The 12,694-nt window shown below is 52.7% G+C and overlaps 1 protein-coding gene and 1 long non-coding RNA gene across 3 annotated transcripts in view; one reads left to right on the top strand and one right to left on the bottom strand.

Moving 5' to 3' along the window:
• The window catches only part of LOC106510288 (uncharacterized), a 227,956-nt gene that overhangs the window by 207,910 nt on the left and 7,352 nt on the right, over positions 1 to 12,694 (bottom strand). The window lies entirely within an intron of this gene.
• Positions 5,484 to 12,694, top strand: part of ISX (intestine specific homeobox) — a 15,903-nt gene continuing 8,692 nt past the window's right edge. Inside the window, 1 exon segment of the mRNA XM_013997557.3 lies at positions 5,484 to 5,676. Coding sequence (XP_013853011.3) covers positions 5,484 to 5,676 — 193 coding nt within the window.

Raw genomic sequence — 12,694 nt, 5'->3', positions numbered from 1 at the left:
CCTGCCCAGCGCACCCCGGCTTTGTCCAGGAACCAAGCAGCAGAGCGATGAGGGCGGATGGCCCCACCACGCCGCAGTCCCAGGGAGTGAACACGGAATAGAGTGATGCCCAGGGCCAGTTCTCTCTTTCTGCAGGCGATGGGTTTAAGCATGGGCAGGGAGTCAGCCCTGGCCAAGCGGAATAAAGGGAAGTCACTTGGAAAGTTCTTTTTTTTTTTCTTTTTTCTTTTTTGGGCCACACCTGCAACATAAGGAAGTTCCCAGGCTAGGGATCTAATCGGAGCTGTAGCCACCGGCCTACACCACAACCACAGCAACCACAATCTGCCTATCATCTCAATTTAGCCGCATGGTGACCTAAGCCACAGTTTGTGGCAATGCCGGATCCCCAACCCACTGAGCGAGGCCAAGGATCAAACCTGTATCTCCACACACATTAGTTGGATTTGTTTCCACTGAGCCGCAACGGCAACTCCCACTTGGAGATTTCTGAGAAAGGTGTTCTTCTGTGATAAAAAGAGCGAGAGGGAGGAGTTGCCATCGTGGCTCAGTGGTTAACAAATCCGACTAGGAACCATGAGGTTGTGGGTTCAATCCCTGGCCTTGCTTAGTGGGTTAAGGATCCGGTGTTGCCGTGAGCTGTGGTGTAGGTCGCAGATGCTGCTCAGATCCCGAGTTGCTGTGGCTCTGGCGTAGGCCGGTGGCTACAGCGCCAATTAGACCCCTAGCCTAGGAACCTCCATATGCCGCGGGTGTGGCCCTAAAGAGACAAAAAGACCAAAATAATAATAATAATAATAAATAAAAATAAAAAATAAAATTAAAAAAAGAGTGAGAGGAGTTCCCTGGTGGTCTAGTAGTGAAAGTTCCTGCACTGTCATGTCTGCGGCACAAGTTCGATCACTGGCCTGGGAACTCCCGCATGCCTTGGGCATGGCCAAAAAAAAGAGTGAGAAAAGACAAGTCTTCCCCTGGGATGTGCGAGGCCATGAAGCCTGGAGCTGCCACGAGAGCATCACCAGCCACGCGGGGACAAGTTCAAGATAAAGCCAATGCCCTCGAGATACACCACAGCTACAGCAACGCCAGATCCAAGCTGTAGCTTACAGCAACCCCAGGTCCTTAACCCAATGAGCAAGGCCAGGGATACTGGATACTAGTCAGGTTCTTAATTCACTGAGCCACAATGGGACCTCCAGGATTGTCTATTTTGATCATAACTATCTTTCTAGCACTGCCATCAAAGTCTGGCACATCACTGTGGGTGCTTTAAAAATACTTTGTAAGGAGTTCCCGTTGTGGCTCAGTGGGTAAAGAACCCAACTGGTATCCATGAGGATGCGGGTTCAATCCCTGGCCTCACTCAGTGGGTTAAGGATCCAGTGTTACTGTGGCTGTGGCATAGGCTGGCAGCTGCAGCTTCACTTCAACCCTCTGGCCTGGGAACTTCCGTATGCCACATGATCAGCCCTAAAAATAAATAAATAAATAAAAATACTTTTTAAATTTTTTTTATATGAGGTATGGTTGAGGTACAATATTCTATGAGTTTCAGGTGTGTGACATAGCGATTCCCAATTTTTAAACGTTATATGCTATTTATAGTTATTATTAAATACTGGCTACATTCCCTGTGTGGTGTGACACACACATCTTTGCAGCTAATTTATGTCATATGTGTAGTTCGTGTCCCTCAATCACCTACCCCCTCTTACCCTCCCCCTTCCCTCTCCCCACTGCTAACTACTAGTTTGTTCTCTATATCTGTGAGCCTGCTTCTTTTTCGTTATTTTCACTAGTTAGCTTTTTTTTAATTTATTAATTATAAATTCCCGTCGTGGCACAGCAGAAACGAATCCAACTAGGAACCATGAGGTTGCAGGTTCGAGCCCTGGCCTCGCTCAGGGGGTTAAGGACTGTGCATTGCCACGAGCTGTGGTATAGGTCACAGATGCAGCATGGATCCAGTGTTGCTTTGGCTCTGGCGTAGGTTGGGAGCAACACCTCCGATTGGACCCCTAGCCTGGGAACCTCCATGTGCCATGGGTGCGGCCCTACGAAGACAAAAAGACCAAAAAATAATAAAATAAAATGGGCTTATTTAGGCTGCACCTGCAGCCTGCAGAAATTCCCAGGTCAGTGATCAAACCCAAGCCACAGCAGGGACAACAGCAGATCCTTAACCCACTGAGCCACCAGGGAACTCCAGTTTTACTTTTTAGATTCCATACATAAGTGACCTCATACAGTATTTGTCTGATTTATTTCACTTCACATAATGCCTGCCACGTCCAGCCATGTCGATGGACGTATAAATGCACAGAGGGTCCCACTCTACCTTTCCAGCATGTTCTTCCTAAATGCCCCTTCAGAAAATGACATCTTCCTCCCATTGATGAAATAGTGACAGTGCACCACGCATCTAAGTGTCTTTCCTTGCAGATGCGTTTTAGAGTCAATTCAATGAAGGAAGGTAGATGCATCGCCTCCTCTCCTTCTCACCTTCCTCCGCGTAGAGGCTTTCTTTGATCCAAAGGGCTAGACAGAGTCACTCCTCTGAACCCCCTGCAAAATCCCATCGCTGACCGCTGACCACTGACCACCTGCCACCTTGCCTCCCTGGATCCTCCACAGCCATCCTCCCCCCTCCCCCCACCCCCCATGCTCCCCACCCTCGGGGTCTCATTCATCTGTATCTCCTTAGTGGGTGGCACAGAGTAGATGCTCAAGAAACATCTGAGGGGTGAGCACACGTGTGGATGCCAGGGCTGTGGTCAACCATGCTGGATGGTTTGGAAGGAGAACAGGTGCCAAGGGCCACACTGCAAGGGGTGTCTTCTTATCCTGTGGGGGTGGGGGCAGGCTCATTCCAGAGAAAGGAAGAATACAAGGAACTCAAATGAGGTGCTGAAAAGGACACGTGAACACCGGAAGCTTCTCTCTCTGAGATATGGTTCTTCCTCTGCACAGTGAGAGGGATGGAACAGACAGGTCTCTGGGGATGACGGCAAAGGGAGCCTGGGGTGCAGAGCTGGATTCGCCTGGGTTTGAGCCCTGCTGCTTCCACTGGGTAGCTGTGCAGCCTTACACCTGCCCCTCACATCTCTGGGCGCATCTCCTCCGCTGTAAGACGGTGTGAATGACCCCAGTGAGGAGGGCCATCGGGTGGGCTAAATGAGGTGGTGCATGCATAGATTCTGGCTCCGTGGCCTCCCCTTTCCTCTGGTCTTTCAGCTCCTGAAGTCCCTGTCCCTACTCTTAACCAGCCTCTACGAGTGTCCATCATACCTTCTCTGCCCGGAGCGGAAGGAAACCCGCCCTCCCAATGCCACACCTCCTTTAGCCAACCAATGGGGGGCCCGGCTTCCGTGGGACTCCAGCCTCCTGACTGTAACGGGTGATGCACACACAGCGGGCATTTCGCTCTGCATCCAGCAAGCTGGGTTACCTTCCTCCGGACACAGGGGAGAACTCTCTCTCCCAGCCCCCTTGCGTCTGGGCAGGGGCTATGACTCATTCTGGCTCCGAATAGCAGCAGAAGTTACTTAACCACGTCCCCTGCTGGCTCATCAAAATTCCCTCCTCTGCTCTCTCCTCTTCCCTGGAAAACCTGAAGCCCACAATTGGGGGACGGCATCCCGGTCCGGAGGAAGCCTGAGTCCCCAAATGAATGTCCAACTACATTGACGGTTACATAAGTAAGCAGTGAAGCCCCCCAGATTTGAAGGTTTGGCTGTGTCTACAGCCGAGGCTCCCCTGGCTGCACCAGACACCCTGACACTTCCAAGGGGCGCAGCTCCTAAAACCAGACAGGCGAGCTTTAGTCTGACCAGCCTCCCCTTTCCCCCTCCCTGCGCGAGAAGGTCTGGATTCTAATGCCCCACTGTGGTCACAGTCTGGCAGATGGCACCTCATGGCTAGCCTGGCACCCTGGAGCTCCCAGTGGCCTGCTTAGACAAGACCGAGCCGTGGCATCCACAACATCCTCTGGGCCTGGCCCTCAGTTCCTCCCCATGCACCATAAGGACCTCAAAAGATTCCTCTCGCTCTGACATTTGCAAGCCCAGAAAGCACACTTGAGAGGGACTACCTGCCTGCCGGCCACACCCAGCAGACTGCACCCTGGCCCAGCCTCCAGCCTATATGGGACCCATAAATTCGCCTGGCTGAGTAAACACATTTTATTGGGCCCGGGGACACTTCTCGGCCATCCTGCTTCCCCCTTCCCTTGGCCCCTCCAGCCGGCCAGCACCCCCAGCGCAGCACCTCCCCGAGGGGCGGGGTGCCAACCCCCATCCTTCAGTCCCCCTCTGCCTCCGACCCCTTTCCCCCAACACACATCCAGGCCCTAAGGGGGGTGGAGATTTTCTTCTCTTATCAGCCGTTTTACTGCCCCCTCCTCCCTGGTTACACAGTAATTGCGAACAGAACTCCTGGCAAAGACGGGTCAGTGCCTATCAGCTCCCAGTCGACGGTTTATACTGGACGGAGAGAAAGGGGTACCTTCGGTGGTGTCTGGGGAGGCGGGTAAGAGGCACGCAAGCAGGAAGGGAGCAGGAAGGCCTCCCAAAAGGACAAGGCACCCTCGGCCAGGAGCCTACGGAGAGACTTGTACAGCAAAGTCGGGGAGAAAAAGGAAGAAAGTGATGGCCAGACCAGAGGTGCCAGGGGGGACTCTGGCTCCAGCACTCAGCCCAGCCCCGGCACAGAGAACCAGCCTGCCGGGGACCCAGTGACCCCCTCCTAAGCCACTTCCTACAGGGCAGCGGAAGCTGCTCTAGAAGCCCTCTTCTGGAGTCCGGGGGCAGTAGAAGCAAAAGAGATCCAGAGGAGCTTTCTGGGAGCACCCCTCAAGCTGTGGTGTGGCCCAGGACTGAGCTGGGGCCCCCCCCAGGGGTTACTCCAGCCTTCCAGAAGCCTGGCTGGAGCCAGCAGGAAAGGGCCACGAGCCAGAGAGAGGGCAAAGGTGGAGGGAGAGCCTGCCTTCAGATCCCCTCCAGCCGCAGCTCCCGCTTCCTTCCCCACTGTCGTGCTCCCCCCTGGCCTTGACCTCGGCCTCCACCCTGACTCCTGGGCCTAGGCTGGGGACTGTGAACTTGACCGCCCTGGAGAAGACTTGTCACAGGAGGACTGAACCCGGTTTGGCAATGGCAACTCCCTCACCAGCGCACCCGGGAGGGCTCTGAGCCGGTGGGCACGCGGTACAGCCCCTTCCAGCTTTCTCCACGTGACCTGTCTCCGTGACTCCAGGGTGTTTTTGCGGTGACCCATCGAAGTACCCGCGGAGATTTAACCATGCTTGGATAATCCGCCATGCGGATCCCCGTTCTCCACCTCTGCTCGCCCTCTTGATTCCAGGCGTTCCGGGAAGAGAAGGACGCCGCCCTCCACTGGCTTCGCCCGGGGCGCGCGCCAAGCCCCCTCCGCCCTCCACGCAGCCGCCAGCGGAGGGGGCCAAGGCGCACCCTCCTCTCCACTGGGGGATGGAGAGGAAGAGCCCGGGGTGCTGTGAGGCCCCAAAGAAGCTGGGCCTGTCCTTCTCCATCGAGGAGATCTTAAAGAGGCCGGCTGACCGGAGCGACGAGGTCAAGCCAAAAGAGGCAGGGGGACAGGGCGCCCAGCAAGCAGCAGCTGCAGACCCGGAGCCGCAGAGACCCCCGCGGGACCAACCCCCGGGTAAGTGAATCTGGCCTGTCCTTACCCACTCCCAGCTCCCCCAGAGCCAGCGGGGTTCAGGCAGAGACAAATCTGCTCCCTATCAACAAAAGGATAGACTCCAAAATTCAGAGATGGCAGGTGCTGGGCTGGTTGCCTTAAATACCTTTCTCTCCAGCCCAGAACCTTGGCTGTTCCCATGTGGATACCAAAGCTGGGTGAGTTGCAAGATACAGGGACCTGGGGCTTGTTTCTGTAACCAGGTCACAGCTGAGAATGCCCGCTACCATCTATTTATTCAGCATTTAGGTTGTGGTTGGCACTGTCCTGGAGACTGAGGGCTTCTCTGCGTTAACTTCAATAGCAACGCATAATTATCAAAAGGGCACTCATCTGTAAGAGGGGAGAGGTGGTTGCTGCCCCCAAGTCACATGGCCACAAAGCAGAGGACCTGGGACCTGGCTGCCCCCAAACACCTGCCCCAGACTGTTCTGTTCTCTCCCTTCATAAGCAGAGTTCAGCAGGCACGGCCTCTGGTGGCTGAAATTTGGCCCAGGATCCACTCGTCCTGATCACTCCCCAGGCCAGTGCCCACCCCAGGGCTTGTCCCCAAATATCAATGACCCCGGGCCCCTCCTTAAGAGCTGGCTTGAGTGGGGCTTGGAGGTGGGCTCCTTAACCATGCTAAGAGACAGGAATCCGTAGTCAGTCTAGGCTCTTCCCCAGCCTGCTGTGCCACCTCGGCCAAGTCCCTCCGCGATGACTGAGTGAAGGAGGAAGAAATGGAGCTGGTGATGAGGGTTCCCTGGAGACTGGAGACTGAAAGGCAATGAGTCTGGAATATGTTACCCCTCCCTCCTTTCCTCCCTTGAATCCAAGGAGAGGAAGCCCAGGGGGGCATCTTCCTACCAAACACACAGCCCTGCTCCCTTCCCACAGTCAAGTCTCCCAAAAGAGGGGGTTTGCTTAGCAGCCACAGCCACAGTCTCTAAGGAGCTGGTGGATTTCCCAGTAGCTGAGTCCATCAATGAGAACGGGTCCCAGCTTAATTATCAGAAGTTCGAATACACAATGAGCATTCACAGAAACCATTCTTCTCAGAGTCTAACCTGAGTCTCTCCTGCTGCAGCTGCATAAGATCCAAGTCTGTGCTCTCTGCTGTGTTGAGAGAGGGAGATGGCATTTCCCCTACCCAGAGCAGCGTCCCTTCCTCTAGCCTGACGTTGGTTGGCGGCAAAAGGAGGCCAGTCATTCTAGCCTTCCCCTGAAGCTGCTGGCATGTTCCATGTCAGCTATCCTGCTGGCCCCAGAGGAGACCCCCAGTAAGTGCTTGCGAAAATAGCATCATGAGATTGGACTGATTGCCCTGTGGCTCTCACCGCAATCGCAAGGCCATTGTTCCACCCATCTGTCACAGTGGCAAGCCCCACCTTAGAGCTGATGCAACCAAGAAGAAAAAACAAATCACCTGCACAAACTACACAAGCAGGTGGCATTAGAATAGAACACTGGTGGCCTGAGACCATCCAATCTAGATTTTTCCTGAACGTGGCTTAAATACATACATCTCCCCACTAGGCTGGAATGAAGCATTTCCAAAAGACTCGTGAGGGTCGACCCGCTGATTTTCAAGATGACTTTGAGGGGCACGGGGACAAAGATGATTTATGTCAGTAGTTCTGTAATGATTTCTACACTAACCTATTTATGACGCGTGATTCTACTTACCCATTTATGGTCATGATGTGAGGTTTTCTTTCAAAATAGATGTATTTATTTAGGTAAAACAGAAAAAAAAAAAAAAAGGCTATTCTTTTTTTTTTTTTTTTTTTTTGCTTGCTATGACCGCACCTGCGGCATATGAAAGTTCCTAGGCTAGGGGTCTAATCAGAGCTACAGCTGCCAGCCACAGCCACAGCCACAGCCACAGCCACAGCCACAGCCACAGCCACCCCAGCTCTAAGCCGCATCTGTGACCTACACTACAGCTTACAGCAACTTGGGATACTTAACCACTGAGCAAGACCGGGGATCAAACCCACATCATTGTGGGTACTCGTAGGGTTCGTTACTGCTAAGCCATGATGGGAACTCAAAAAAAAAAAAAGCCTATTTAAATGCTAAGCCGATAATAATGCAGACGGGATGCTTACAGGTCAGAAACTGCAAAGGTAACTTGCACAACCTGCAAGCGTGTGAGACGCTTGACCGAGCACAGGGGGCAGCGAGCTAGGATTCTAGAAACCTGGCCTCTAAGACCAGGCCTGGCACCCATGCACAGGAGGACCTCAGGCAAGCCACGCCCCTCACTGGGCCTCTATTTCCTTCCTTATCTGGGACAGGAAAGAGCAGAGCTAGAACATTCCTAAGGTCCCTCCCCGCTCTGACATGCCATGACCGATTCCACCACAAGCTGGTTGCTCAGAAGCCTTGGTGGTGTCACTTGTGGTCATTTTCCACCTCAGAAGGTCCCTCCCTACAGAGGGAGGTCTCGCACCGGGCAGGGCAAACCAGCTCTGGGTCTCTGTGGCGTCTCCCCCATTTCTCTTTTCTCTCATAAGGACACCAGTCATTGGATTTAGGGCTCACCCTACATCCGGGAGAATCCCATCTCACGATCCTTCAGCCAATCACATCTGCAAAGATCCGATTTCAATGCAAGGTCCCATTCACAGGAAGCAGGGGCTACGACTTGGACATCCCTTCTTGGGGGGGGGGAGCCCCCTCCCCCTTCCCTCACTTCTTCGTCCCCCTCATTTTCCTCTTTGACCCCCCTCTCCCTGTCCCCCTCCTCTTTCTTTTCTCCTCCTCCTCCTTCTTTCCCCCCTTCCCCTCCCCCTCCGCCCCCTCACTGCCTAAAACCAAAGGCAGTGGCTCTGCTTTGCTCTGAGCCCTGGGAGAGGGACCCGGCTCAGCGCTGTGACCAAAGTCATGAAAGCCTCTGGCTCTCAGACAGGTAGACCCAGGGGCATCCACGAGAGCAGACGGGAACAGAGCAGGACGAAGAGCTAAGCTCATCTCTCCCCTGGGATACGTGCGGTGTGGACTCTGTCACCAGACCCACCACACCCTCTTTGGTGGACACCTGCCACCAGACCCACAACCTAACGTGGCTATGGGAACATTCCTAAAGGGCTCAGGGGCACCTGGAGGCTGGCTCTAGAATTGAGAACCTGACTCGGTCTTGGCCCCTGAGAGATGAACAAGGGGCTTGATCCCTGCTGCAAAGAAGCATTGTATTCATGTGGGCTCCCCACAAAAAGCAGACCTGAAGGAGGATTTGAGCACTCGCAGTTCATTTGTGGCCTGCAAGAACCTCGGCAGGGAAGTAGTAAAAGGATACAAAGAGCAGAAGGCTGTTTAAACAAAGGGCACTTGATTAAGCCAGTGGTCGCCACGGGAAACTGAAGCTTAAAACCTTTGGGAAGTGGAGCATATACACTCCTTGGAATTATCTGGGCTTTTTAGCCTGAAAAGAGATAACCTGGCAATAGGAAGCTGGTTTTGGAGCACAGAAAGTTCTGAGGGATACAAGCAAGGCATCAAAAACATTGCTCCACGGGGAGAACGGACTTGTGGCTGCCAAGGGAGAAGGAGAGGAAGTGGGATGGACTGGGACTTCGAAGTTGGCAGATGCAAACGATTCCATTTAGAATGGATAAGCAATGACGTCCTGCTGTACAGCGCAGGGAGCTGTAACCAATTTCTTGAGCTAGAACATGAAGGAAGATAATATAAGAAACAGACTGGGAGTCCCCGTCGTGGCGCAGTGGTTAACGAATCCGACTAAGAACCATGAGGTTGAGGGTTCAATCCCTGGCCTTGCTCAGTGGGTTAGGACCCGGCGTTGCCGTGAGCCGTGGTGTAGGTTGCAGAGGCTGCTCGGATCCGGTGTTGCTGTGGCTCTGGCGTAGGCCAGCGGCTGCAGCTCCGATTCAACCCCTAGCCTGGGAACCTCCATGTGCTGCAGGAGCGGCCCTAGAAATGGCAAAAAGACAAAAAAAAAAAAAAAAAAAAAAGAAACAGACTATATATAAATATGTGTGACTGGGTCACTTTTCTGTACAGCAGAAATTGACAACACTGTAAATCAACTCTAACAAAAATAAATTTTTTAAAAAAGGAGTTCCCATTGTTGATTTATAGTGTTCTGTCAATTTCTACTTTTTTATTTTATTTTATTTTTATTTTTCTGTCTTTTTTTTAAGGCCACACCTGCGGCATATGGCATATGGAATTTCCCAGGCTAGGGGTCAGATAGGAGCTACAGCTGCCAGCCTTCACCACAGCCACAACTTGGGATCTGAGGTGTGTCTGCAACCTATACCACAGCTCACAGCAATGCTGGATCCTTAACCCACTGAGCAAGGCCAGGGTTCGAACCCGCATCCTCATGGATACTAGTTGGGTTCATTACCACTGAGCCACGATGGGAACTCCTACTTCTTTATTTTACATAAATTTTTTAGAAAGCCTTTCGTGTTTCACATGGATATTCCCAGCAGACCTTGGAGAGAAGGAAACCTTTGCTCGATCTGAGCTTTGATGGATGAGTGAGTTTACATAGGCAGAGGAGGACACGCAAGCCAGATGTAAGGGGTCCTGAGAGCAAGCACACGGAGGATGCAAGGGGGCGGCTGATGTGAGGGCTCTAGAAGCCATCGGGTGGGACCGAAATAACGGAAATGAGCACTGGGGAGAAAGCAGATGACCTTGGAAAGGAATGCGAAGAGCCTTGAATGCTGCACCAAAAAGCTGGCCTTGCACGCTGTGGGCACAGAAAGCTGTAAAAGGCCAGGACCACCTTGGAGGAAGGAGGTTTGCACCTGTCTGCCCTGGGAGGCGCCTCCCTGCATCCCACCTGTCCTGCCCAGGAGGTGCCCCCGGCCTGCAGGAGGGCGCCAAAGGGAGCCTGCATCTCCTCCCTCTGAGCCCACTGCCTTGGGAAGACAAGGACAAGGCCCATTTCCAGACAGCCCAGCAGCAAAGTCCCCCCCCGCCATCCAGTCCCAACTCAGACTCTAGCTGAGCGGCCAGGGCCAATTAGTAGACCTCAGAGAAGGAGCAATCAGGGGAGGGAGCCCGAGCGGAGGGGAAACATCGGTTTATAATTAGGTGGCCTAATCACCTGTGTAAATTGTGTATTTCTTATGATCGATGTGCTAAACGGCTCAGGTTTAATTAAGTTCTGCTGACTCGTCCTCTTTGAAGACCCACTGAAGTGTGATGCACAGTTCGCGCAATTAATAACCCGGAGAGGAGCAACTCGAAAGGGGCGGCCGTTCCCCGCCTTCTTCCTCCCCACTGTTCCTGCGGCCCTTCCCCGGTGCCCTTGGATGGGGCTCAGCGCTCTCATCGTCCTCTCTGAGCCGGAGCCCAGAGCATCCTAGCCCTTCCCCATGATTAAGTATCATCCCGGGCATGGGGCACTCCATCCATGAGCTGGTACTACCAGCTTCCTATTGAATGAGGTCCCTTCTGGTTCAAAAATTCTACATGCGTGCAGGGTCCTGTGTTCAGCCTTCTTCTCTGTTCCATATTCCACGTGTGCTGTTCCCTCACCTGCTACTTCTCTCTTCCGACCCACTGTGGTCTGTAACCCGGGCATCAGGCTTGCTTGCCCCCCTCACGCCTTTCCTGGAGCAGCCTTCTTCTGCGTGTGGTGGGAAAACCCAAAGGTTGACCTTCATCCTTCCTGAGCCAACATCTCAGACTCTGCTCTTCCCCAGCCTCACTGCCCTGTGGACCATGGGTAGATCATTCCATTACCACCAGGAGCCCCGGGACGCCATCCTCCCCGCGGGACACACCCCTTCTCCCCAGGCGCCCCTGGAGAGGTGGGCGTGGCCTGTCCTCCCTTTCTCTTGCTTTCCCTGTACTTCGTTTGCCCAAGGCCATCAAAGTGGGCTCCATGACTGATGGACACTCTCTTTCCTAGAGATATGGGCCAACTAGAGGAAATTGCAACACCAGGAGAAACTTGAAGCAAGACATAGAATATGACTTTTTCAAGAACCCCATGGGAAAACCTGTTAGGTAACCCTAGCCAATAGCGCTTTCTCTGAAAATGGAAATATTCTCTATCTGTGCTGCCCAATATAGTAGCCACTAGCCATGTGTGGTTTTCGACCTATGGCTGGTGTGACTGAGGAACTGCATTTTTTATTTGATTTTCTTTAAATAGCCGTATGTAGATAGTGGCTACCACATTGAACAATACAGATCTAAGGAGCTGAACTTTTAACAAGGTCCAGCCTTAGATCCTAACCTTGTTTCCCTGACTTCAGGGTCAAGTCTCTCTGCCTCCCGAAACCACTCTTCTGGTTGGGTGTCACTGGTCAGATTTCAGGGAAAGAAACCCCACTTACTGGGAGTGATCTTGGCTGGATCCAGGACCCCCGTCCCTATCACTCCTTTTTAGAGTTCTCCAACTGGGGGATATTTAGTCTCAAACAGCATCGCAAGGAGGTCTGTATGGAGACAATCATTGCTGGCTATGGCATCCCAAGGACCCATGCTTAGTCTCTGAGAAGGGGCTTTGGTCCTCTAAGTCCTGCAGGATGGTCCACTTGGGGCTTAGCCTCTACCTCCCCACCAGTGTGAATTTTAGACACCTCTTTTCCTTGCCAAGAGAAGTCCCCTACAGCTGTTGGACATACACCCCCCCCACAACCACCACCACCATCATCATCATCTCTCAAAAATAAACCTTTATTCTGAGGATGTATAGCTCAAAACTAATGAGAAGAAGTACTTTTCTCACTGGTCCATCACTTGCCAGACAGCCCCACCCCCTGAAGTCAATAGTCACATATTTTTCCAAGTAGGTTTCCAATTCTTTCCCCTCTCTTTTTTTTTAATAATTTTTTTTATTTTCCCACTGTACAGCAAGGGGGTCAGGTTATCCTTACATGTATACATTACAATTACATTTTTCCCCCACCCTTTCTTCTGTTGCAACATGAGTACCTAGACAAAGTTCTCAATGCTACTCAGCAGGATCTCCTTGTAAATCTATTCTAAGTTGTGTCTGATAAGC

The sequence above is a fragment of the Sus scrofa genome, chromosome 5 (genome assembly GCF_054392235.1).
Source record: "Sus scrofa isolate SSC_HxYL_T2T_F1_AM1 chromosome 5, Sscrofa_HxYL_maternal_Yorkshire_Landrace_v2.0, whole genome shotgun sequence".
Taxonomy (NCBI): domain Eukaryota; kingdom Metazoa; phylum Chordata; class Mammalia; order Artiodactyla; family Suidae; genus Sus; species Sus scrofa.
Note: the sequence above shows the minus strand (reverse complement) of the source record. Positions and strands in the feature narration are given on the sequence as shown.